The sequence below is a fragment of the Petaurus breviceps genome, unplaced genomic scaffold (assembly GCF_028583685.1).
Source record: "Petaurus breviceps papuanus isolate PSGF00001 unplaced genomic scaffold, PetGlider_PUasm1.0 90865, whole genome shotgun sequence".
NCBI classification, from domain to species: Eukaryota; Metazoa; Chordata; class Mammalia; order Diprotodontia; family Petauridae; genus Petaurus; species Petaurus breviceps.
Window position 1 is genome coordinate 235629 of NW_027187367.1, and position 27803 is coordinate 263431.

Below are 27803 nucleotides of genomic sequence, written 5' to 3' on the forward strand. Positions count from 1 at the left end.
AGGAAGGAAGGAAGGAAGGAAGGAAGGAAGGAAGGAAGGAAGGAAGGTCCAGGCAGTAAACCCCAAGTTACCTGGGCAGCTTCTAGACATAAAAATTTGTTGTTGAGTTTGTCCCTTGTTTTCAAAGAGAACCATGACATCAGGGAAATGATGACATGACTTGCAGTTGACTTTGATTTGAGTGAGGAACAGCTGTGCAAGGTCACCAGTCTCACTATGTCCTCCAGTCATCTGGGTCCAGTGGCCTGATATTCAGCAGAATAACTGGAGATGGCTTCCAAGCTAATGGAAGATGTTATGGTCTTCAAAAATGAAGGACAAACACAACCTGTCAGTAGTCTGAGCTGCCTGAAAGGGACCCAGCCAGTTGGGTAACTCAGCTCATCCTCTGCCTCTCCCTCTTTCCTCCTCTCCAAAGGAAAGTAAATGTTGATGGCCGGAAGCTACCTGGTTAATTTGGGGTTTACTGGGTAGATGGATCTATCTATCTATCTATCTATCTATCTATCTATCTATCTATCTATCTATCTATCTGTCTGTCTGTCTGTCTGTCTGTCTGTCTGTCTGTCTGTCTGTCTGTCTGTCTGTCTGTCTGTTTTGTCTGTCTGTCTGTCTATCTTTCTCTCTCTCAAAGACAAAACCTTAAACCCATTTTTGCACAGCATTCAACAGTAGAAAGGAACGTTACATAATATAGAAAGACCAGTCCACCATCCTATCCACGTGCACAGAAGCAGTTAAGAGCCTGACCCAGGGAAAAAGAAGTCACAATTCAGGAAGTTCAGCTGGAAATATGAATAAATAGAAGAATACACTGACAATAAAGAAATTTCATGTTTCCAAAGATGTCCAGGATATAATCCTAGAGGAAGAGAGTAACACCACAGCAGTTATGGACATAGCTTCAGATAGAGTTCTATTAAAATTCATGAGAAATGAAAGCAGGGATATATAAAGGATATTATAAATTAAATGAAAGACATAGAGAAAGGAAATGGGAGGAAAATAAATACAAAAGTTATAAAATCTTACCCAGTAACAGACTGTATGAAATTAGAATGGACCAAAGAGAAATAAATGATGTCATGTGACCAGAACATTATAAGAAAATCTAGAGAATTAAATAGAATAAAATGTGAGGCATTTCTTATTAGAATCAGTTGATTATAAAATAGGTCAAGAAGAGACCATCTAAAAATATCAGACTATCAGAGTGAAAAATCACCTGGATACCATATTTCAGAAAATCATAAATAAAAACTGTCCCAGACCAACTCAAAACACAGGACAAAGTAAAAATAAAAAGAAGCCACTGGACATCTGGTGGAAGAAAACTTAAAATGAAAACTCCTATAAATGTTATAGCCAATATTCAGAGTTTCCAGGCTAAAGTAAAAATACTGTGAGCAGCATTAAAAAAAAAATCAAGTACCAAGGAATCAGAGTCAGGATCATGTAAAACTTGACAGTTACTACTATAAAAGAGAAGAGAACTTAGAATATGATTTTCCAAAAGGCAAAAGATATTTTTATAACTATCCTGGCAAATCAAATATAATCCTAAAAGGGGGAAATAGATTTTCAATGAAATAGAGGTTTTCCAAGCATTCCTGATGGAAATACCAGAGCTGAGCAGGGATTCTGAAAAGTAAACAGAAGAGTCGAGAGAAACTAAAAAGGTAAATTGGAAGAAGTTAGTCAGTGAGAATGTATTTACCTTCTAATGGGGGAAAAGAAACAAGAATAACCTCAGAACTCCACTGTATTGTTGTTGTTCAGTCATTTTTCAGTCATCTCTGACTCTTCATAACCCTACTTGGAGTATTCTTGGCAAAGATACTGAAGTGGTATTCCATTTCCTTCTCCAGTTTATTTTACAGATAAGGAACTGAGGCAAATGGGGTTAAGTGATTTGCCTAGGGTCACTAGGCTAGTAAATGTCTGAGAAGAGATTCGCACTCAGGAAGATGAATCTTCCTGACTTTCAGCCTGGCACTCTCTCCACTGTACCACCTAGGTGCCCTCAGGAGTCACAGAGGGAGTTATGTACAACAAAAAGAGCAAGGGATGGTGGTCTGGTTTTGCTTTAATGATCTTAAATGAAGAACAAAAAGGAAAAGAGGAAGAGGAAGGGGAAGGAAGTAGAACCTGTCAGGATACTATTAGGAGACATCTTGTTTTCCAGAGCTATGACCCAGCAAGCAAGCTGTGCCTTGAGCCTGACATAACAACAATCCCTTGTGCTCACCCTTTGGATGAACTCAGACACAGCAAAATCCCAGGACTGTTTCAAACCAGCAACACGTGTTCTTTGAGCTCAGACAAAACACCTGCAGTGCCCATGTTCTGGTTATGAAGCTCTGCTATTAAGCAAACTTATCTCTTTGTTGCTGTTACCCTTCGCTGTCAGGACTACAACTCACTATGGTTTATGTACTGAGATTTGCCCACACGATTGCAGGTCGCCTACTAAGGGGGGAGGGGGAAGAGAGGAGCCAGCATGTGTGTCTAGCTTTCCTCCTTGCTTGCAAGCCATTTCCCTCATTACAGAAAATAAAATTGTCTTTGTCTCTGCACAGTTGTTCTTGCCTGCTCTGTCTGTTTGACTCCAGCCTCCCAGGCCAAGTGGTTCAGTCTACTTGACAAATCTAATATTTCACATAATCAAGGTACATAAGTAAAAGACTAGACAAACATAAAGGGAGCAGGCATCACATGAACGTCCACTTTCCCCTGAACTGGACAAAAGACAGTTGAACACAAACACATACATAAGAGTTTTTTTGCAGAAGGAAACATCAAAGTCAACAAGGAAATGGATGAAAACCTGGAAAAAAGAGGTAAGAGGGTTGGTAAGATGAGAGACTAGTCATGTGCTAAACAAGAACCAATTCTGAAAGGTGGATAGTGAAAGGAGAGATTAAAAGATAAGAAAGAATGGGTAGGGGCGGCCAGGTAGCACAGCAAGTAAGAGCACCGGCTCCAGTGTTGAGAAGACCTGGAGATCGAATCCCGGGCTCAGACACTTAGCACCCACCCAGAAACACCTGGCCGTGTAACCTTGAGCAAGTTACTTAACCCCAATTGCTTAGGGGCGGCCAAGTGGCTCAGCGAGTAAGAGTACCGGCTCCAGTGTTGGTACGACCTGGAGATCGAATCCCGGGCTCAGACACTCAGCACCACACCCAGAAATAACTGGCCATGTAACCTTGAGCAAGTTACTTAACCCGGATTGCTCAAAAATAAAAAAATAAAAAAAATAAAGAAAGAATGGGTAAAAATCTGTAATTGAGATCTAGGTATGAAGAGAAAGGGGTCAGGAGAGCAGAAGCAGAGTGCCTACATGTGCTGAACACACACACATATTTATTCATTCATATTTTCTCTTTCCCTTTTTCTCTCCCTCCCTCCTTCCCTCTTTGTATTATTCTTCTTTGTAAAGAAAGGAAGAATAAGAAGATGAAGAAATGTAAGAGGATAGAAGGATATACACAATTATCAATAAATACCATGAAAAAAACCATTAAAAAAAAAACAACCAATAAATATCATGAAGGTGAATGGGATGAATTCGCCTATAAAATAAAAAATGATTGCAGAATGGATTAGTAGTACCAGGTCTCATACTATGTAAAGCAGTAATCATCAAAACAATCTGGTACTGTTCAAAAATAGGAATCAGTGAAATCAAAAATAGGATCAGTGAAACAGATTTGAAACATTATTGGTTTCTAGAGTAGACTCCCAACTTCTAGAGTAAGGGATAACTATTTGACAAAAACTGCTGGGGAAACTGGAAAGTAGCCTGGCAGAAATCAGATTGAAAATCACCTCTCACATGCTATACAAAGACAACCTAAAATATATACATGATTTAATTTACAAAAAGTCACACAAATAAGAAATAAATTAAAGGAACAAGACAGAAAATACTTGCAAGGTCTAGAATAGCAGAATTCATGACAAAACAAGGGATAGAATGGATAAGAAAAGATAAAATGGAAAGTTTTGATGACAAAAATTAGGAGATTTTAGGGGCGGCCAGGTGGCTCAGCGAGTAAGAGCACTGGCTCCAGTGTTGGGATGACCTGGGGATCAAATCCAGGCTCAGATACTTAGCACCACACCCAGAAATAACTGGCCGTGTAACCGTGAGCAAGTTACTTAACCCCAATTGCTTAAAAAAAAAAATAGGAGATTTTGCACAAGCAAAAAGAAAGGAGTTAAAATTAAAGAGAAAGTGTCACCTGGGAGGAGGGAATCTTTGAAGCAAAGATCTGATAAAAATCTAATATGCAAAATATCAGGAACTGCCTCAAATAGATTTTTTTTAAAAAGCTATTCCCCAATAGATAAATGGTCAAAGAATAAGAATAGAAATATCTCAGGTTGAAAAAATCCAAGCACTCAACAATTATACAAAAAAATGTAGTAAATCAATAATAATGAGAGTAATGCAAATTAAAGTAACTCTCAAAATCTACTTCACACCCATCTGATTAGCAAAGTGGACAAAAAGGAATACAAGAAGTCCTGGAGGGTTTACAGAAAAACAAGCACATCAATGCACTGTTTTTAGAACTGTGAATTGGTACATCTATTCTGGAAAGTAATTTGGAACTATGACCAAAAAAGTCACTACATTGTAACTAATTTTTAAACCCAGCAATATCACTACTAGGCCTGCCCCCAAAGAGATCAAGGAAAGAAGAAAAGGATCCATATGGACAAAAATATTTGTAGAACTTCCTTTTTTTGTAATGGCAAAAGGAAACTAAGAGATACCAATCAATAAGGGAATGGATGAACAAATTATGATATGTAAGTGCAATGGACTATTATTGTGATTTAAGAAACAATATAATGAAAGATACAGGTTCAGGGAAATTTGGGAAAACATGTATGAATTGATGCATAACGAAGTGAGAACAATTTATAAAATAACAACAAAAATGTAAAGAAAAGTAACTTTTAAAGACTTAAGAACTTTGATCAATAAAATGACCAATAATGATTCTGATAGAGCAATGGTGAAGTATGCTACCCGTCTCCTGATGGAGAAGTAATAAACTCAAGATACACAATGAGACATATGTTTTTAAATATGGCCAATGTGTGGATTTGTTTTGCTTGCATATTTGACTATTCATATTTGTTACAAGTGTTTTGTTTTTTCCCACTGCAGAGAGATGAAGAGCAAGACTAGAGCTTTCCTTTGCCTTTAAAAAAAAAGGGAAGAAAGAGAAAGAGCACAAACTTAAAGAAGGCTAGAAGGAACCAAAGACCAGCAGGGCATGTATTACATTACATTACCATTACATGCTAAATGTTATATAATTAAAGCAGAAAGCAAGTTGTATATAATTTTACAATTTTAATTATACAATTTCACACAGATTCACAATTTTATGTACAATTCTATCCTACTCTACAATGTATATGTAAACGCTCATTTTATTCAGTGTTTTTTTTTTCTTTTTGGAGGGAGAAGGCAGGGCAATTGGGGTTAAGTGACTCCCAAGGTCACATGGCTAGTAAGTGTTAAGTATCTGAGGCCAGATTTGAACTCAGGTACTCCTGATGCCAGGGCCAGTGCTCTATTCACTGCAGCACTTAGCTGCCCCTTATTCAGTGTTTTTTAAGGTAAAAAATAAAAGATTTTTATATGTATCTTTAGGTAGTGGTGTTTAAGAAATCACTTGTGGCTTCTGGAAAGCTGAGTTGGAGGGTGCTCATAAGCACTTCATACTTCCATGACTAAGCCAAGTCACAATGTAATCTAGAGTTTTAGAAATGTTCAACTATTCCTTTGTTATTTTACCCTCTATGGGAATAGGGGAAGCCACACCAGAACACGAGTTCAAGTGTAAAGCTAAGTATCAGGCTGTAGTTTTTCCATACTAAGATAACCAACAGAGATCAAGTGTTATAAAAAATCTTTATTTTTATATATTCAACATTCCCCAGGCAAGAATTTTTTTTTATAGAACACATATGAAACAAATACCAAGCTGTGTGGTACAAACATTAAGTACAACATACAGACAAGGCAGAGACAATGTAAAGTAGTCAAAGAAGACTTCACAGGGTAGATGGGCTTTCCATTGAACTCTGAAGGACACACATGGAGGACTCAGGCAGAAGAGAGAAGGGAACATTCTGTAGGGAGAGCATGAACAAAGGCCCAGAGACTGAAAAGAGCATTACACAGTTACAGTATCACCTTTGTTTCCTTTCATCCATCCTCCAAACAAAATAATTTTGCTAGATTGATAATAGTATTGGATGTTTTTAACTTAAAATTTTTTTCTTTTTCTCGAGATATCAGGTTCAGGGATACTCTAGAAATAATTGATATACAAGAAAATGATAGAAACAAAACATTTTCAAAACAAAAATACTTCTGTGTATTTTCATAAACTGTATTTCTCTTAAGTTTAGTATCCTGGAGATACAAAGTATTATGATCAACATTTTAAGGTGATAATATTAATGGTTCTCATGTATACTGCTTTAAAATTTTAAAAGTATTAGACATAGGTTATCTCATTTGATTTCACAGAAAGGGATATCACCACACCATGTTTCCAGTATGAATATAATATTTGTTACTTCCATGTCCGTTATTTATTATTTCTCTTTTACATATTTTTATTGTTTGTTATTGTTCAGGCATTTTCAGTTGTGTCAGACTTCATAATCCCATTTGGGGTTTTCTTTGTAAAGATACTAAAGTTGTTTACCATTTCCTTCTTCAGCTCATTTTATCAATGAAGAAATTTTTTAAAAGATGGTTAAGTGACTTGCCCAAGGTCACACCGTTAATACATCTTTAAAGTCTTATCTGAACCCAGATCTTCTTGACCCGAGGCCCAGCACTCTATCCATGGTACCACCTAGCTGACCTTTTACATATTAGTTCTCTGCAATATAAACTCCTTAAGAACAAGAGCTGTTTAGTTTTTGTCTTTGTATTAGTGCCTAGCACAATGCTTTACACATAAAAGGTGTTAAATAAATGCTCAGTAGTTTGTATTGGTTCTATCATTACAGCTACCCTGAGAGCAAGGAATTTAGTCTTCAACTTTCCCTAACTCATCAAAACAATTAGTGTCTGTACAGTGTCCTGAGTATTACACGTGCCAAATGAATACCTAATGGCTCACCATAAGCAGGAAGCCTCTAGGAGAGATATGGTTACTCTCGCCTTCTAGTGCCAAGGTCCAAATGAACAGACTCAACCACTCCCCTGGGAGGTGTGCAGGCACTACATAACATTTGCAACTGTACAAACCAGTTCTTGTCAGAGACTCATTTGGTATCTCAAAAACAAACATTCAGGCTTTCTAATAAGCACTGTGAAGTTCCAGGAAGGAAAAAAGGCCACAGTAACCATTTAAAGGCAGCTAGGAAACCTGTCACAAGGACCAATGCCACATTTCCTAGGTAAGAGGTATTGATCTTTTGATCCACTCTTTGGAAAAGGTGAAAGTCAACCTCTCTAGGTCTCAGTTCCCTTATCCTCAAAATCAGAGAAGAGGGTCCTATAGGTTTGACTTTTTATGATTGTAATTGCATAGTAGGTTTGGGATCTCTGACATGCTGACTGAGCCCCAGAATGAGAATAAGGATACCAATCAAGTAAGATTTAGCACCCCAAAATATCTTTTTGGTCATAAGACTATGATTGAGATTCACTTTTCTGAATTATTAAACTAAGTTATTAATCTCTTAAAGTTCAAATATACCTAGGAGAAGTAACTTGTTAAAGCAATTACCAATTATGTGAATTAGTTCATACTAAAGAAATGGGCATTTGGAAATACTAGCCAGGAATGGGGAATGTGTGGCCTTGGCGCCACATGTAGCTCTCTAGGTATTCAAGTGCAGCCCTTTGACTGAATCAGATCCCTAGCACATGTGACCTCAAGGTCACAGGTTCCCCACCTGTTAGACAGATTAGTGCAGGAACTCAGGAGATGAAGAAAGGCCCACCAACCCACCCAAAAGCACAGGGGTGAGAGTCTGGCCCTGGCATAAAATTTCATTTCAGGAAATAAGGCTAGAAATGTGATTAAACAGAGATACCAACCACTATAAGAAAGCATTATGGATATAAAACATTTAAAAATATAACTAGGGACACCTAGGTGGCACAGAGAATAGAGCACCAGCCCTGGAGTCAGGAGGACCTGAGTTCAAATCCAGCCTCAGACACTCGACACACTTACTAGTTATGTGACTTTGGGCAAGTCATTAACCCCAATTGCCCTCCAAAAAGCAAAAAAACAAAAACAAAAACAAAAAAAAAACCTAAAAGACAGTAACTTCACAATAGATAGAAGCAGACTCAAAGTAAAAAAGAAAAAAAAAGGATTAACCACAAAAGCTATACAAATACCTGGAAGAAATTAAGCAAAAGAAAAAAAGTTCTAAAGGAAGGAATTGTAAAGAAAATAAACAGCTAAGAAGAGAAGTATTAAATCTTACCCAAGTAATAGACTCTGAAAATTAGAACAGACCAGACAGAAAGCAATGATTTTATGAGTCATGAAATAGAATAAAATCAAAAGCCTGAGAAAAGAAAAGAAAACATAAGGTATCTGCTATTAAAAACAACTGACCTGAATTAATGAGATTCATCAGTGGAATGGATTAGGCATGTAATAAACACAAAGAAGCAAACAAGCATAGTAGCTCAGTATTTTATAAACTCAAAGATCTCAGTTATTATGGCAAGAACTTACTATTGGGCAAAAACTGCCGAGAAAACTAGAAAGTAGTCTGGCAGAAATGAGGCAGAGACCAATATCTTATATTGTATTACAAGATAAGCTCAAAATGGGTATGTGATTTAGACATAAAGGATAATATGTTAAGCAAATTAGGGAAACATGGAAGAAATTACTTGTCAGAACTATGGGTAGGGGAAGAATTCATGACCAAGCAAGAGAGAGAGAGATTCTCCAGGGGTAAATGGATCCTCTTGACTACATAAAATTAAAAAGGTTTTGTAGAAACAAAACCAATGCAGCCAAAATTAGAAGAAAAAACAGGAAGGGAAATTTTGTAGCAAACTTCTCTGATAAAGGTCTCACTTCTCAAATATATAGAGAACTAAGGCAGATTTATAAAAATAGAAGCCATTCTCCAATTGATAAATCATTAAAGGATATGAATAGGCTGTTTTCAGAAGAAGAAATCAAAGCTGTCAATAATCATATTTTTAAAATGCTCTAAATCACTCATAATTAGAGAAATAAAAAATAAAATAACTCTGAGGTACCACCTCTGCCACCCATCAGACTGGCTAAAATGAAAGAAAAAGAAAATGATGAACATTGGAGAGGATGTGAGAAAATAGGTTCACTAATGTACTTTTGGCAGAGTTGTGAATAGAATAGTCCAACCATTCTGGATAACAATTTAGAACTATGCCTAAAGGGCTAAAAACAGTGCATACTAGCAATACCAGTGGGAGATCAAAGAAAATACAAAGGAGATTAAAGAAAAATGAAAAGGACTCACAAAAATATTTATAGCAGCAATTTTTTGGTGACAAAGACTGGAAACCTATCAGTTGTAGAATGGCTGAACAAGCTATGGGATATGAATGTGATGTCATGTGCTATAAGTAATGATGATTAGGATGGTTTTAAAAAAAACTGTTAAGACCTATATGAACTGATGCAAAGTGAAGTGAATAGAACCAGGAGAACAATCTTCACAGTAAAAGCAATATTGTAAGGATAATCAACTGTGAAAGATTTAGTAACTCTGATCAATAAAATGAGCCACCACAACTCTGAAGAATTCATAATATAAATTGTTATCCACTTCCAAATAGAAAACTGATGGACTTGGGGAGGCCAGGTAGCACAGCGAGTAAGAGCACTGGCCCCAGTGTCGGGATGACCTGGGGATCGAATCCGGGCTCTGATACTTAGCACGACACCCAGAAATAACTGGCCATGTAACCTTGAGCAAATTACTTAACCTCAATTGCTTTAAAAAAAAAGAAAAAGAAAACTGATGGACTAAGAGTCCAGATTGGAGAATAATCTTTCCTTTATTTTTCCAGCTTTTTCATTTTTAGAACATGATTAAAACAGAAATGTATTTTGTATGACTTTATATGCACAAAGAGTATCCCAGGGGTGGGGCTTCAAGGCCACAGGTTCCCCACCCCTGAATTCTATTTATTTCTTGCTTTCTCAATGGGTAGGGAAAAGGGTAAGGGAGGAAAAGCCAGTCCTTTGAACATATGGCTATAACATGTACTTCATACGAGCATAGCTTTGGAGCTGGAAGGAACCTCAAAGGTCATCAAGTCCAAACCTCATTTTACAGAGGGAGAAAACTGAGACTGAGAGAAGTTCTAACTACGCTATGATCACACAGCCACTAAATGTCTGAGGCAGGATTCAAAATCAGAGCTTTATGATTCCAAGCCCAGTGCTCTATTCACTGTACCTCCAAAATCCTCCACCTCTTTTAGGCTGTAAACACACTACTGTATCAAGAGGCAAGAGTTCTGGGGGCAGCTAGGTGGCACAGTGAATAGAACACCAACCCTGGAGTCAGGAGGACCTGAGTTCAAATCCAGCCTCAGACACTTAACACTTACTAGCCGTGTGACCTTGGGCAAGTCACTTAACCTCAATTGCCTAGCCTTCCCCCTCCAAAAAGCAAAAAAAAAAAGTTAGTGTTCTACAAGATTGTTAAGCCTCAAAAATGATTTTGTAAGTAGTGGACTTAAGGAAAATGTCTGAGGCAGGATTCAAAATCTTTATGATTCCAAGCTCAGTGCTCTATCCACTGTACCTCCAAAATGCTCCACCTCTTTTAGGCTCAAAACACACTACTGTATCAAAATTAGGGTTCTACAAGATCGTCAAGCCTCAAAATTGATTTTGTAAATAGTGGACTTAAGGAAAAAAGCTTTCAACAGAGTAGTAACCTGAATCCTCAGTGCCACGTGTTCTTCATAAATCGTCAAGTATATGAAACTATGAACTCATCTGAATAAGTAAGACATAATCATTTAAACATGCAAGCTAGTGAAAGGGTATGTCACAGGGGCACAAAATTGGCTAGCTCTTTCTACCCTTAAAATAGATAGGAACAATGTCTAAAGGCTGATAGAACGCAAGTAACCTGGGTTCAGTTACAGGGTGAATTAAGTTATAAGATAAATTTATCAAAATTTTATCTGATTATTAACATTTTTCCATCACTTTCTTAAATATAGACAAGAAACAGAACAATATATCAAGCCCTGAAATGCTCTGAAAATACTGAAAATTTAACAATTAGTCATTTAAGCAGGCTGCAGCTCAACTTGGCCTATATATGTCACCTCCCCAAACTAATCTGTTAAAGAAAAATAAGCAAACAAAAATAGATAGTGACTGTATTGGACAATGTAAGTAATCTTCTATCCCATGACAGAGGAAGATAGATTTCATTGTGTGTTCCACCTAAGGAGGCAAGCGTAACAGCAAGTGAAGTGGTATTTTTTGCTGGATTGAATTCTAGCCTATCAGAGACTTGTATGTGCACTGAGTTTTAGCCAATTAGATATGGGTATTGAGTTCTAGCTAATCAGAGACTGGTATGTGAGTTCCAGCCAATCACATGTGGCTATTCCAATCTTCCCCTTCACCTAAGCACAGACCACCCTTGGTTCTCCTACTTGTCTGACCTCTTCTTCTCAGTTTCCTTTGCTGGTTCATTATCCATATCACATGCAGTGCCTATATCTTAAGATTCTGTGCTGGTCCCTCTTCTCTCTATATATTTTCTCACTTGGCAAACTCATTAGCTCCTATATATAATTATCATCTTTAGGTAAATGATCTCACATCTATATATCCAGCCTTTGTCTCTCTCCCAAGCTCCAGGTATACATCTCCAATTGCTGCCCATTTTACATTTTGAACTGGTGTCCCAAAGGGGTGTGAAACTCAACATGCCCAAAACTGACTTCATTATATTTCTCCTAAAACTCTGCCACCCTCCAAACTTTTCCTATTACCCCATGTCTGGAATGTTCTCCCTATTCTACTCCTACAACTGACCTACCTAGCTTCTTTTAAGCACCCTTCTTTTATCATAAGCCTTTCCCAGATGCCTCTTAATCCTGGTGCCTTCCCTGTGTTAATTAATTTCTTTCCATTTATCCTGTATAGAACTCTCTCTCTTTATATATGTGTGTGTGTGTGTGTGTGTGTGTATTTGCCTTCTGTCTCCCCCATTAGACTGTAAGTTCCCTGAGGGCTGGGACTGTCTTTTGCCTCTTTTTGTATCCCTGCTACTTAGTGCCTGGTATATTGTAGGTGCTTAATAAATGCTTATTGATTGATTGAAGAAACTACCATCCTCTTAGTCATTCACAGAAATGGAATTAGAAGGTTCCAAACCTCAGTGTAATCCTCACACTCATCGCACAAGTCCATTCTGTTTTCAAATTTCTGTTGTCTTGTTTCTCCCTTCAAAACATCTCTTATATATGTCCCCTTCTGTCTACTCACACAGCCACCACCCCTAGTTCAGGTCTCATCACCTCTTACCTAGACAATTTCAGTGGCCTCCTAATTGCTTCATGTCTCTCCCCACAGCTAAACTATAGGTCTTTTTACAACATATCCTTATTCAAACCTCAATGATTTCCTATTACTTGGAGGATCAAATACATTTAATATGTTTGACATTTAATGCCCTTAACAAACTGGTTCCAACTCACCCACTCACATACAAACTCACTCACCCACTCTGAGCAAACTAGCCTTCTTAATGATCCTCACCTAGGACATTCCATCTCATTTCTCCTACCCCATCCCAAATGTACAACCTCCTCAGTTCACCCTCTGAAGATTCCTAGTTTTCTTCCAAGCTCAGCTCAAGCACCACCTTTCCTAATCCCCCAACAGATAATGCCTTCCACACAAAATTTGTATTTATTTTTTATATACCTTTTATATGGTAGCACATAATGGGTGCTTACTAAATGTTTGTTGACTGATTAAAGAGAAATAGCTAGGAATTCCAAAAACCTCAAGGAAATTCCATCTAGCTTCAGGGATGAGACATAGTCTGAGGTGTTTTAAAGGAAGAGGGAAAGCTGTGGCTAGTATCACAAACCACTTTAAACACTGATCCTGCACAAGCCACATAGCATAGGTATAATATAGCATGGATGACTGCTTAGGAAAAGACAGTGCTTACATTTTTCCTATCAAACTCACAGTGCCCTAGTGGAAGAATTGACAGCCACAGGATCTTAGGGAATGGCAGCCAGGAAAACACTAGCAAGCATGAGATCAAAAGACTAATGCTGGAAAAGGATAGGGGATAGAATAGGAAGCACATTAATTGGTCTTCCCCCCCTCACTTCAATCCATTTTCCACTCACTCATGTGAAATTATTTTCTTAAAGAATAAGACTGACCATGTTGACCATACTCAATAAACTTCAATGGCTCCCTATTATCTCTAGGGTCAAATATCAAGTCCTCTAGTATAAAAGCTCCTCACAACCTGGTCCTTTCTTACCTTTCCAGTCTTCTTACACTTTACTCCCCTCCATTGGCCTACTTGTTATGTCTTTCCAAAATGACACTCCATCTTCCAACTTTAGGTAAATGATCTCACATCGATATATCCAGCCTTTGTCTCTCTCTCAAGCTCCAGGTATACATCTCCAATTGCTGCCCATTTTACATTTTGAACTGGTGTCCCAAAGGGGTGTGAAACTCAACATGCCCAAAACTGACTTCATCATATTTCCCCTCAAACTCTGCCACCCTCCAAACTTTTCCTATTACCCCATGTCTGGAATGCTCTCCCTATTCTACTCCTACAGCTGACCTACCTAGCTTCTTTTAAGCACCCTTCTTTTATCATAAGCCTTTCCCAGATGCCTCTTAATCCTAGTGCCTTCCCTGTGTAAATTAATTTCTTCCCATTTATCCTGTATAGAACTCTCACTCACTCTCTCTCTGTCTTTCTCTCTCTCTCTCTCTCCCATATATATATATATATATATACACATATGTATGTATGTATGTATGTATGTATGTATATTTGCCTGCTGTCTCCCCCATCAGACTATAATTTCCCTGAGGGCAGAACCTAAGTTTAACTCATAACTGGGCTGCTTAGTGTGTGATCTTGAGCACATCATCTAAATTTCCTAAGCCTCAGTTTTCTCATCTGCAGAATTAAAGGGTTGGGACTAGATGGCCTCTAAGTTCCTTTCCAATTCAATATCTATGAGCTTATGACTTCCTTTTTTTTTTGTTTGTTTTTTGTTTTTGCTTTTTGGAGGGCAACTGGGGTTAAGTGACTTGCCCAAGGTCACACAGCTAGTAAGTGTTAAGTGTCTGAGGCTGGATTTGAACTCAGGTCCTCCTGACTTCAGGATAGGTGCTCTATTCACTGTGACACCTAGCTGCCCCAAGCCTATGACTTCTTGAAATCAAGATGAAAGGAATGTTGCCTCTCAAGTCCTTTAGGTCCAAATCCAAATGAAAAAGAACTGTTCAGCAAAACAACCATTTGGATTAAATCTTTAACAAGTTACATTAAGTTTTTAAAAATTAAGTAATTTAAACATGCATATATTTAATGGAATCTTTATTATAAATAAAGGAAGAAAAACTGTAAGAGCTCATTCCCTAATTATGACTCTAACCTTTTGTTGTCTTCTATGATCCCAATATATGTAAAAATAAACCAATTCTCAATGACCAGGGACAGTCAGAAAGGATGAGTTTAGATACATTAGCAAAGAAGAAACTTTTATGCCAAATTTCAAAGTAGATTTTATTCAGACAATTAATCAAAAACATTTTTAAGCCCACTAAGGATACAAAAACAAAAATGAAACATTCCCTATTCTCAAGGGGCTTACAAACTTCTAAGAGAATAGTACTTGGGGAATGGCTAAACAAGTTGTGGTATATGAATGTAATGGAATACTATTGTGCTATAAGAAAAGAGGAGCAGACAGACTGTATAATAACCCGGAGATTATATATATACACACATATATATATATATATACACATATACACATATAAACTGATGCTGAATGAGGAGAGCAGAACCAGGAGAACTTGGTACACAATTACAGACACATCATATGCATGACAACTAACTTTGATAGACTGGGCTCCTCTCAGCAATACAAGGTTACAAAAATACAAGACTCATGATGGAAAGGGATATATCCACATCCAGAGAAAATACTAGAGTCTGAATGCAGATTGAAGCAAACTACTTGCTCTTTTGATTCTGTTTTGTTTTGTTCCTTCTTTATCATTGTTCACTCCATTGCTTATAATTCTTCTTTACAACTTGACTAATGTTCAATGTGAAGGTATTTGTAGAACCTGTATTTAATTGCATGCTGCCACTGGGGGGCGGGGAGGAGAGGAAGAGGGAAAAAATTTGAAACTCAAGGAATTGTGGAACTGAATGTTATAAACTAAAGGTAAACAAATAAATTTAAATTTTAAAAAGAAAGAATAGCACATAAAGTAAATAAAAAGTAATTTCAAGGGGGAGAGAATGCCCACAAGAATAGGAGATGGTACCTGAGATACACTTGAAGGAAGTCAGGGATTGGACAAGGTGGTGGCACATTCCAGGCATGGGGAAATGCTTGAACAATACATGGAGGCATGTACAGATATAATGTTATATACTAGGAATGTTTAACAGGTCAATTTGCCTGGAACAGATGCATGAAGGAAAGTGTAATGAAATAAGGCCAGGAAACTAAGTGGCCTTAGTTTCCTGCTCGCTCGTGCTCTCTCTCCCTCTCTCTCTCTCTCTCTCTCTCTCTCTCTCTCTCTCTCTCTCTCTCAATTCTGTTGTTTAGTAGTGTCTGATTCTTCATAACCTCATTTGGGGTTGTCTTGGCAAAGATACTGAAGTGATCTGCCCTTTCCTTCTCCAGCTCATTCTACAGATGAGGAAACTAAGGCAAACAGAATTAAGTGATCTGCCCACGGTTACATAGCTATTCTGAGGTCACATTTGAACTCAGGAGATGATTCCTCCTGATTCCAGACCCTGGTGCCTATGACACCACCTAGCTGCCATACCTCTTGAAATTACTTTGTTACTTATTTTATATATTATTCTCCTAGTAGGATTAAGCCCTGGAGTGGAAGAAATGTTTCATTTTTGTCTTTGTATCCTCAGTGTCCTGTATGTAGTAGGTGCTTAATACATGTATTTGATTATCTGAGGTAAAATCTACTTTGGAATTTGGTATAAAAACATCTTTGCTGCCATTATATCTAATCACACCCTTTCTGACTGTCAGGGGTCATTGAGAATTGGTTTCAATTTACACCATATTGGGATGATAGAGGACAAAGACAAAGAGTCAGAATTAGGAAATGAGCTTTACAGTCTTCCTTCCTCTAGGCACTTTCTCCAAATCCTTTATTACGTTTTTTTTCTTTTTAAAGTCTGATATTTAGTAGTCTCAGTCATGCCTGACTCTGTAACCCTATCTCGAGTTTTCTTAGAAAAGACAATGGAGTGGTTTGCCATTTCCTCCTCCAGCTCATTTTACAGATGAGGAACTGAGGCAAACAGGGTTAAATGACTTGGTCCGGAGTCATGTGTTTGAACTCAAAAAGATGAGTCTTCCTGACTCCAGGTGGCACTCTATCCACTGTGCTACCTAACTGCTCTCTGAAAACTACCTTTCCACCTCTCCCCCCACAATCCCATCCTCTCCCAAGCAAAACCAGCCCACCATGATAGTAAACAAGAGGTCATTCTCCCGGTGTTCATTATGGAATCTACAACTATTACATTTAATTTCACCCCAACTTTAGCTTGACATGTAAATTCCAGTTTTGACATAAATGGGAAGGAGGAAGAAAGGTTGTTAAACCCTGGATAATTAAAGAGTTGTTTAAAAACTTCTGAACAGTCCCTTGCTTTCATTCTACTGGTCAAAAATCAGGATTCAATTTAAAGAAAATGTTAAAAGGTGCCAAGGGTATAGTGGTTTCTGATTTAACTAAGAAACATTAGGAATATTAGTCACAGACTGGTACCATCAGAATATAATTTCTATTAGGGGAGGGGGTGACATCCTTGAGACTTGCACAGAAAGGTTTGTTTCCTCTAGTTGGAGAAAGATGCTTTTCTAAAGTTCATTTACCATTTAGCAAGAGCAGCTATTTAGAACTTCAGTCCTTTCTCCTTCACAACTTTTCACTGAGGTTCTCCAGTGAGAACCTTTATTTGGTTAAAATCATAGAACTTTAGAGTTGGAGTAGTTTTATAACTTTCTAATTCCAGTTGAAATTTTCTGATTTTACAGATGAAGAAACTGAGGCCCAAAGGAGATGTAAAATCACACTAAGTTAATCTCAGTGTTCTGACTCAGCTTGACTCAGGCACTTTCAACTAAACTAAACTTATTTCAATGACCAAATCTTGGCATTATCTCCAGCTCTTAATTCCTTAACACTTCCTTTAAACTCAAGGTAACAAGGATAAAAATGAACACATTCACATCTCTCAAAATTTACAAAGTACTTTGTTCGCAAGTCTGTGAAGTCGGTACTAATGGGTATTACCATTGGATCAAGGACAAGAAGGAAGGTTCAGAGCCTGAATTTGAACTGCTGGGTTTGTATTTAAGAGAGGATAGGAACACTTCCTATCTGTATGGACTTGGGCAACCAACTTCATCAGTTTTTCACCTCTGAAAAATGGGAATGACAATAGCTACTTCACAGAAGTATCAGTGGTAGGTACCACACCAGACTTTTGTGAGGCTCAAATAAGAATTTTTGTAAAGCACTCGGTAAACTTTAAAGTCCTCTCTATGTTAATTATTTTCAGAAAATACACTGCATACCATCTTTTCTTTCCCAAGGCTTGATAAAGTTTCCTTCTCTATCTTTACGAAGTCTGAGCTACACAGTCCTCAGACTTGGAAACATATCCCTACTTATTTTAAACTCAGGCCTGCCAAATCTCCCTCATCTAGACAAATAAAACTAATGTAAACTCAACTATAACAAAAATGCTGCAAGAGAGAAAAATCAGTGCAGAATTAAAACAGGGCGTAGATTGAAGAACGCTACATAAAATCCTTTTCATTGTAACATTAAAAGACCAAGTAGAACTTGGAGAACAATTAAGTAACCACATTCCAAGGGAGCGCTGCCCGGGAGAAGAGCACCGGGCCAGAGCCTTCCCAGTCCTACCCACCTTGAACTCCACCGAGAGGTGTGGGGTGTAGTCCCGAGTCCAGAGCGCCCGAACCAGGCCAGCCAGCTGCTCCGTGACCTCCGCTTGGCCAGGCCGGGCTCGATAGTGTCCCAGCGCCAAGAACTCAGCCAGCAAGTCTGTGTTGCTGAGGCACTGTACCACTGCATTCATGAAGCAGGTGTTACCATGGTTCTTCAAGCCCTGCGTGCCCGGGGGCCGTGCCTTGTCTCTGGGAGGGGGCTGGGAAAGGCGCTCGTCCCCAGGCTCCCAGGAGACCTCTTTGGCTGGCCAGGCGCAGTCTCCTAAGCCGTCCCTGCCGCCGCTGCCAGGGTCTGGGTCGTTTTGCTCCGCGCCAGGTTGCGTCCCCGGTGGGTAGCCCCCCGAGCTGGAGAGGACGCCCAGAACGCGCAGAAAGCGGCCGAAAAGACGGCGAAAGGAGCGGCGGCGACGGTGGGGAGCTGGTGGCCCCTCACGTGTCTCAACACAGGCCGCCGAGGCAGTTCCCGGCTCAGTCATTGCGCATGTCGCCCCCAGCCTTCCCCAGCTCCCCTCTGGTGTACCCAGCAAACCCGTGCCAGGGTGGAGCAGCCCCAGGCCAGAGAGTTGCGAGCCTACCAGCTGGCCTCGTTCGGGGTCAAGGGGTGAAGGGCTCCTGCTACCTGTGGGGCAGGTGAGTTCGGGGCGGGGCCAAGCAGGGAGGAGCCAAGTAGCCTCCACCCAGCCCTAAGAATCAGATTGGGGGGTGGGGAGAAGAGAAAAGGATTGTCCTTAGGGTGTGCATTGATAGGGTCTAGTGATGCTGTGAGCTTCCCTTGACCTCTCCGCCACTTTTCTCACAAATAAAACTAGGCTGAAATAAATAGTACGGGCAGCCCATGAAAAGGAAAGTAGTCCCAGGAGGGAAGCTTGAGGTAAGGAAGAGGAAGTAATAGTGACACTGATCTATGAGCACACTGGCTGTGTTTAAACAAAATGAAACTTTAGTTGTAAGCTTAATTCGTCGCTTTTCTCCATTGTTCTTTAATTCATGAAGGTACTAATGATATGTTTGCTTCTTAGAACAACTTTGTATGCCATAGATTTTAATCTGTTATTGTCTTCATATATATTTTTGAAATTTAAAAGTTTTGTGATCTGGTTTTCGACTCGTTTAATTGATTTTGTTTCCATGCGGTTTTGTAACTTTTGCTCATTGTTATTATTTAATTTCATTACATTATGGTTTGAAAATTCATCTCCTAGATCACCACCTTGATCCAGGTGTTCTCCACCATTCCATTATAAAAGCCTCATGATGAGTCTTGCTCTCTGATGTCTTTTCTTCTCCAGTCTATCCTCCACATAGCTGCCAAAGTATATTAAGATGTGTGGAAGAGAGTGCGGAACCTAGAGTGATGACTTGAGTACAACTCTTGCCTTGTACTCTTACTGTGTGACCCTGGGCAGTTACTTGACCTAAGAATCAAGTTGGCAGGTCAGCAGGCATTTATTAAGTATATACTCTGTTCCCTTTACCATGCTAAGTCCTGGGGATACCAAAAGGGCAAAATACAATCCTTGCTCTCAAGTGGCTCAGTCAGAATGAAGAAGACCACATGTAAACAAACAAGTACAAAAGTTACATACAGGATAAATTAGATATCTCTAATATAGAGATAAGGCCAGGATTATTAGAATGAGACATTAGTGGCTGAGACTTGAAAAAATCCAGGGAAGACAGGTAGACAGGGATAAGGTGAGAGAGAATTTCAGGCATGAGGAATAGCCAGTCAGAATGCTTAGAGTAGGGAGAGAGTCTTAATGCAAAGAACAGCAAGGATGCCAGTGTCACTTATAGAGGACGTAGAGAGGGGCAGAATCTAAGAAGACTAGAAAAGTAGGAAGGAGCCAGGTGTCATGGCCAGGCCTTCCCTAAATTTAGTGGTGAACTGGAGCAGGGAGAGATTTGAAGGAGGAAATTTTAGTAACAGCAGGCTATTTTAGTAACCTAGGTCTGTGGTAAAATTGGTCAGATTTGAGAGGAGGAATTGAGATTGGGAACCTGGGTGACCAGTAGGGTGGGATAACCCTCAATAATAAGAGGAAAGTTAGGAAAAGAGAAGGGTTGGGGGTGTGTGTAGAGATAGATAACACTTTGCATTTAAGATGTCTATGGGAATATCCAGTTTTAGAGGTCTACTAGGCAGTTGGAGATACACGATGTTTAGAAGTGATATTGGAACATTATAAGTAGATCTGAGAATCATAAGCAAAGATAATTGAATCCATGAGAACTGATGAGGTGACCAAGTAAAATATATAGGGAGAAGAGAATACAGAACTGGGTCTTAGGGGACACTCATTAGTGAGCACACCCTGAACCAGCAAAGGAGACTGAAAAGGCACAATCAGACAGGAGAACCAGGAAAAAATAGTGTGAAGGATAATCAACAATGCCAAAGACTACAGAGAAGTCAAAACAAATTTGTATTGAGAAAAGGCCATTAGATTTAGCAAGTAAGAGATCAGCGATAACTTTAGAGGGAAATAGTTTGAACTGACTGATGAAGTCAAAAGTAAAACCAGAGACTTAAGAAGAGAGTGAGAGAAATGTAGGTATTGGTTGCAGATGACCTTGTGGATTTTAGCTATAAAAGAAGAGAAATACAGGGTGATAATGGGGATAGAGAGAACAAATGAGGGTTTTTTTGAGAATTGGGAAGATACAGACATTTGTAGGCAATGAGTAAGCAGCCAGTAGGCAGGGATTGATTATTAGAGATGATAGAGGAGGCAATCTCTAGGAAGTAACTAAATGAAATGGGAACACTTGGCAAGAAGATTACCTCTTCATGGGAGGTAGGGGTGAAAGTGAATGATGGAAGGCATCTGAGTAATACAAAATGAGTAGGAGGAGAGTAGTAGAGGAAGCTCTCAGAAAATGGTTTCAAATTTGGAACTCAAAGTTTCAAAAATGAGCATAAAAATTGTTTTTACATGTCACTGGTAAAAAAGAAAATACATAAGTTTTTTAAAAAAGAAAATGGTTTCCGTTTTTTTTTCCTCTTTTTTTTTTTTTGGAGGGTAGTTAGGGTTAAGTGCCTTGCCCAAGGTCACATGGCTAGTAAGTGGTAAGTGTCTGAAGCCCGATTTGAACTTAGGTCCTCCTGACTCCAGGGCAGGTACTCTATTCACTGCACCACCTAGCCAACCTTGGTTTCAGGTTTTTCAGTGAAGTGGGGCAAGGTTCTCAGCTGAAAGGGTAGTGGGAGACGATACAATGGAAAGTTTAAAGAGGGATGAAAAGGTTTGAAAGAGCTGCGAGAAGTGAACGGATTAGGGAGGTATAAAAAGTTGTCTTGCTGAAATGAAGACATAATTGAGATAATGTAACATATTTATAGTATATCCTGTTGGCATGTGATTTTTATCTTGTAAAATAGTAATAACACCTACATCAAAGGATTATTGCAAGGATCAAATAAATTAATACACGTAAAGTGCCTTATAAACCTTAAAATGCTGTTATACCTTTCCTATTCTGTGAACAAATGCAAACTCCTGTTTGGCATTTAAAGTCCTTTACAACCCGGCTCCAGTCTATTATCCTTTTAGTTTAATTAATCTATTTACTATTTGCTTCACATTCTCTTGGTCCAGTCAACACTAGTCTTATTGCTCTTTCTGACACATGACATTCCATTTTCCATTGCCATGACTTTGCATTGGCTCTCCTTAGTGCCTGGAATGAACTTCCTCCTCACCACCACCTCTTAGAATTCCTGGTTTACTTCAAATCTTAGCTCAAGTGCTACCTCCTACAGGAAGCTTTTTCTGATTCCTGAGTTGTTAACTACCCTACCATGTACCTTGTAATCACTTTGAATATATTTTGTATTTACTTATATGTGTACCCCCCACATAGACTATAAGCTCCTTAAGGACAGGGTTTCATTTTTGTCTTTGTATTCCCAGTGCCTAGCATAGTGCCAGACTTAGTTGGACTTTAATAAATGTTTGATTGAGGAGTACTATGTCTGAAATTTCTGCTTCTTAAGCATTTACATAGATTCTCTATGACTTGTTTATTTTTTTTAATTTAAAAAATTTTTATTTTTAGTGTTTTAGCTAGCCCTTTCTCAACAAATATACCTTTAAACCTGTTACTCAAAAAAAAAAAAACCAAAACGGGGGGGAGGTATGCCCTGCTTCTATAATTTAGTTTTCTCTCCATCTATTAATTCCAACTTTTTAAGTACTTCAGAACTATTGTTTCTTTTTTTATTAATCTTTTTATTTGGTTTGTCAAATTCTGACAAAGTAGTGTTGAAGTCTTATATTGTTTTATCTTTTATTTCTTCTTGTATTATATTTTTCTATGAATTCAACCTACATATTGTTTAATGGATATAAATTGAGAATTGTTACTTTTTCCCTTTTATCTTTAAATCATGCCCTTCCTTCAGTTTTTCTAATGGGAATACCACCTTAAATACCATTACCATATCTAATTTTTAAATTGAAGTTGGTATAATATACTTTAGACCAATTTCCTAATTTTAATCTAGCTATATTTTTGCACTAAATATATTTCATATAAGCAGCATAACGATGAATTTTGGCTTTTTATCTATCATGTAATTCTTTTTCTTTAAATAGAAGAATTCAGACCATTCACATATACTGTTATATAATAAATTTATTTTTCTGTAACTTTCTTCTTCTTGGTATTGCCCAGAGGAAACAAATCTACCTTAACCATATATATCTATTTCAAATAATAAATAAAAGAAGTTCTGTTTGTGTTTTTCAGACTATTCCTAAATACCCTTAAGTTTTAATCCTAACTCTTTTCTTTATTGCTTCCCATTTGTGTGAAATACCTTTTCTATTATTAAATGTATATATAACCTAAATTTCTAATAATAAGAGAATGGTTAAATCGTGGTATATTAATGCAATTTAATACCATAATATAGTTAAGACTCAGATAATTGAAATATAAATAAATATGATAGTAATAAAATAATGTGAAGGTAACCAAAGCAGAACAATAACTATATAAGGAGAAAAGGTGAATGAGAACAAATACATACATATATATATATACATATATATACACACACACACGTGTACACACATATATACATATATGTGAAATAATGTAAATCCTGATACTTATGACTGAAAAGTGATGACAATTTAGTACCTTGAAATTAATTTAATGTAATAGTTGAAAGCAGGTATAATAAATAACATTGGTATTTGAAATTAAAGTTGTAAGAATAATAAAAAATTCTGTTTTGACTTCCAAAAATAAGTAAATTGTGGGTCAACCTATCTTCAGATGTTTCTAGCATTTTTTGGTGGAGCCAGCTTTTTCCTACCAGAACTGCTTTGTGAGTAGGGAGTTGGTGGGGTGGCAGGGTAGGGGGTGAAAAGTAGGTGTATGGGAGCAAGCATTACCTTTTAAGGACAATACTAGAATACATAACATCAGAGGGTGAAGGGATCTCTGATGCAATTTAATCCAGTTTATACTAGAACAGGAATCTCTTTGTACTACATCCCTTATAAATGGTCATCCATCATTCACCTGAAGTAATAGAGAACTTACCACTTTCCAACAGAGACCATTCTATTTTTGCACAACTCTAAATCTTAAGAAGTTTTTCCTCACATCAAACTAATATCTGCCCCACTGAAGCTTCTCTTACTTAAGTTAAACATCACTGTTTCCTTCAACCGATACTCTTACGGCAGATTCTTTAGTTCTCTCGCCATTCTAGCTGCCTTCTTCTAAATATGCTCCAGTTTGGCTATATTCCAAGGGACTTGTTAACTCAAAGGTATAAATATTCCCTCCAGTAATTCAAACTGCATCCTATCTGCATATCCTATTTGAGGTATACCCATGTCCTCCCATAAACTCAGCATAACACTGAGCCTGGTACTCTTTTTCTATTACATTTATATGAATGAAATACATGGGCATACCGTGTTTCCCCGATAATAAGACCTATCCCGAAAATAAGCCCTCTCTTTACTGTGTAAGATTCCTCTAAAATAAGCCCTGCCCCGAAAATAAGCCCTATTGAGATTGCTACTGTAGTGAAGTTGATCCCCTGCGCTACACGCTACATTATGGTACCCTCTGTATGCACCGTCCCCCCCCCTTCCCGGGTGAAACGCACGCTGCGCTCTGAGCTGCATCCAATCAGAGCTGCAGCAGTGAGCGCGTCATCCTGTTCTTCCCCAGTGATTTGCTTGCTGGCACCATTGAGAGCAGTGCCGCGGAGGAGAGCTGAGGCAGGACAACATAAAAACCTGGTATGTAAGCGGGAGTGAGGGGGCATGATGGAGGATAAAAAGGGCATGATGGAGGAAAAAAGAAGAACTCAGGGGGCATGATGGAGTGAAAAGAAGGACTGATGGTCATTATTTTATTATTCTGTCTGTTTTGACCCCCAGACATGAGTACAAAAAGGAAGAGCTATACTGTTGAGTATAAGAAAGCAATTGTAGAGGAGTCACATGGCAAGAATCTTGCAGTTTTCTGTAAAGAAAAACTTTTGGATCTTCGAATAAATAAGCACTCCCCTGAAAATAAGCCCTCTGGTGTTTTTCTGTCCAAAAAAAAATTAATAAGACAGTGTCTTATTATCGGGGAAACACGATATCAGTCTTACTCATTTTTGCTATGTGACCAGCCCAGCCCATCTTTTTTTCCCAGCCACACATTTCTTTAACAGCACCCCTTATACTTCTTATAAGTGATTATTTGTAATATATCAGCCTGCTCATGCCCACCCACCATGCTCATTTTCCTTACCCTTTAAGTGATCTGAGATATCTATTTTTTTATTTTAGTTTTTCATAATTCTCATAACATCATGAGACATGGAAATGAATAGGGTCACAGACAGGAATTAGGAGTGCAACCATAATATTTATCCTTGATAAAGATTGCTAAAGATGTTAGTGACCATGGCAAGGAACCATATCCCAAACTCCAAACACAGGTCCTCATTAGTAGGATTATTTCAGTAGATAAGTACTTTAAAAAAATAATAACTTGTCGATGAGCTTTCTAAAGTACAGGTCTGTCCATGTCACCACTCCCCTATTCAATAAACTACAGTTTGTTGAATCAAAGGCAAAAAGGTAGACAGCTAGCCTCATATTCAAGAAAACCTGGGTTCAAGTTCCAACTCTGACATGCTGGCTCTATGACTCTGGGTAAACCTCCTAACTTTTCAGTGCTCCCAGTAACTCTCTCAGATTATAAATTGCAGAGTAGGCGCAGGTAGATAGAAGGAGTCTCTCTCCATGATAACAATGAAATCATGGATCTAATTAAAAATGTATACTTTTGGATTTTTTTAACCTTACCATCACTGTAACTTTCCAAGAATTCTTCCTCCCATAGAATCCTCCCTTGCAACAAGGAAATTAAAATCCAAACTACTCAACATATTCACTATGTCTGAAAATATCCACGTTATTCTTTACCAGTAGTCAACCTTCTCCCTAAGAAGGAAATATGTTTCAGTCCTTTGAAGCCAAGATTGGTCTTTGTGTTTTCTTGAATTCTGATATCTTTTCATGTTGCTTTCTTTTACATTATTATAGTCAGTGTATATGGTTTTCTCTTGGTTCTCCTTACTTTACTTTGCAGCAGTTCAAATAAATCCCCCCAATTTTTCTCTAAATTCCTTGAATTCCTCATATTTGCTGTTTCATATAGTACAATAATATTCCATTGAATTCATATGCCATAATTTGTTTTAGGTTAAAGGGCCATTCTTTGTTTCAAGTTTTTTTTTTATGACTAAAAGCACTATGACTTTATACATTATATACATATATAAATACATACACACACATATACCTTTCCTTCTATTTTTGATGTCTTCAGAATATGTATCTAGTAGCCATATCAAGGTATGGATAGTTTTATTTCTCTTTTTTTTAGCAAAGGGAAAAATGGTTTGTACTCTCTTTGTTTCACCAAAACAATTTTATTATTTTGTTTAGTTTTATAAAGAAACCAGACACTAGCTTGATTTGTCATAGCCTGTAGTATGTGAATTAATTTAAGTTGTATTGTAATTTTTATTCTATTGGCATGCCCCAAACATGGATATTTCTCTCTATTTATTCTCCTTTATTCCTGAAAAGAATGTTTTATATTTGTATTTATATTCTTCCCGAGTATCTTGTGGTTGTTTCAATTTTAGACATTTCATGAATTTTATAGTTAGTTATTTGTTTGGAACTGTTAGATTTCATTAGTGATATATAGAAGGAGTGATTTGGGGGAGGGGTTATTTTGTATGTTGTTATGGTACTGAAGTTTTTTCAGTGAATTTTTTCATTAACTCTCAGGTAATATGAGCATCCAAGAGAGATAATTTTCCCTTATACTTATTCCTCAATGCTTATATCTTGTCTTATTGCTGTAACTATCTTTTCTTACACTATATCAAGCAGTAGTAGAAATAATAGACATCTTTGGTTTTGCCCTGCTCTGTTGAGAAAACTTCTCACCCTAGGTGGTGCAGTAGATAGAGTGCCAGACTTGAAGTCAGGAAGATGAGTCTTCCTGAGGTCAAATCTGGCCACAGACACTTACTAGCTGTGTGACTGTGGACACTTAACCTTGTTTGTCTCAATTCCTTGTCTATAAAAAGGAGCTGGAGAAGGAATCTTTGCCTTGAAAACTCCAGATGGGATCATGAAGAGTCAGACATGACTGAAATGACTGATCAACAACAACAAATTCATGTTTCTCTATTACAAATGATACTAATTCTTTGTTTTAGATGCCTTTGATCATAATAAAGTTCCTTTTATTCCTTTGGCTTTAAACACAAATGAGTGCTATATTTTGAAGGAATTTTCTACATTTCAGTTATATTTGTGTTATTAATATTATATGTCAATAGTTTTCATAATGTTATATCATCCCTGAATATTCCAAAGTAGTCATACGGAATAATTTTAATATAGTGCTATGGCATCTTTGCCAATAATTTATTATTTTTACATCAGTATTCATTATGTTTTGCTTTCTCTGCTTTATCACTCTCTAGTTTGAATATAAGGATCATATTTGTCTCTTAGAAGGAATTTGTTAAATTGTCTTCTTTCTATGTTTGTTGAAACAATACGTATAGCTTGGAGCCTCAGAAAAAAGAATGGCATGACCAGAAAGAAATGAAACAAAAAGGTGGATAGCAATGGAGGAAAAATGTTACATATGCTGGCAGACTTAATTATTTTGTTGGTTGGTTTTTGCTTAATTGTTTGTTTTATTACAAAATAGGATTCCCTGGAGGTGGTAGCAGTGATGTTGGTAGTGAGGTGGTACTGGAAAAAAACTATGTATTAATGAACAAAATACATCAACAAAAAATGAAATAAAACAAAGGACTCACCAAAAGAGCCTGAGAAACCCAACATCCTCATTTTATTTTTACTTTAAAAAACACATTTTATTGATGCCTTTTGTCTTCATGCATGCAGTAATTTCTTACCTCCATCTCCAACACCTTCATTTTGTGGAGGAG

General features: G+C 37.7%; 1 protein-coding gene across 2 annotated transcripts in view; it reads right to left on the bottom strand.

The window, feature by feature from the left end:
- Positions 1 to 19173, bottom strand: part of USP43 (ubiquitin specific peptidase 43) — a 117019-nt gene extending 97846 nt beyond the window's left edge. Inside the window, exon 1 of one of the 2 annotated variants that reach the window (XM_069073084.1) lies at positions 18253 to 19173. In XM_069073084.1, coding sequence (XP_068929185.1) covers positions 18253 to 18768 — 516 coding nt within the window. In that variant the 5' untranslated portion in view covers positions 18769 to 19173. The remainder of the gene's footprint in view (positions 1 to 18252) is intronic. The other variant, XM_069073082.1, reaches the window with a different exon arrangement.
- Between the last annotated feature and the right edge of the window lie 8630 nt (positions 19174 to 27803).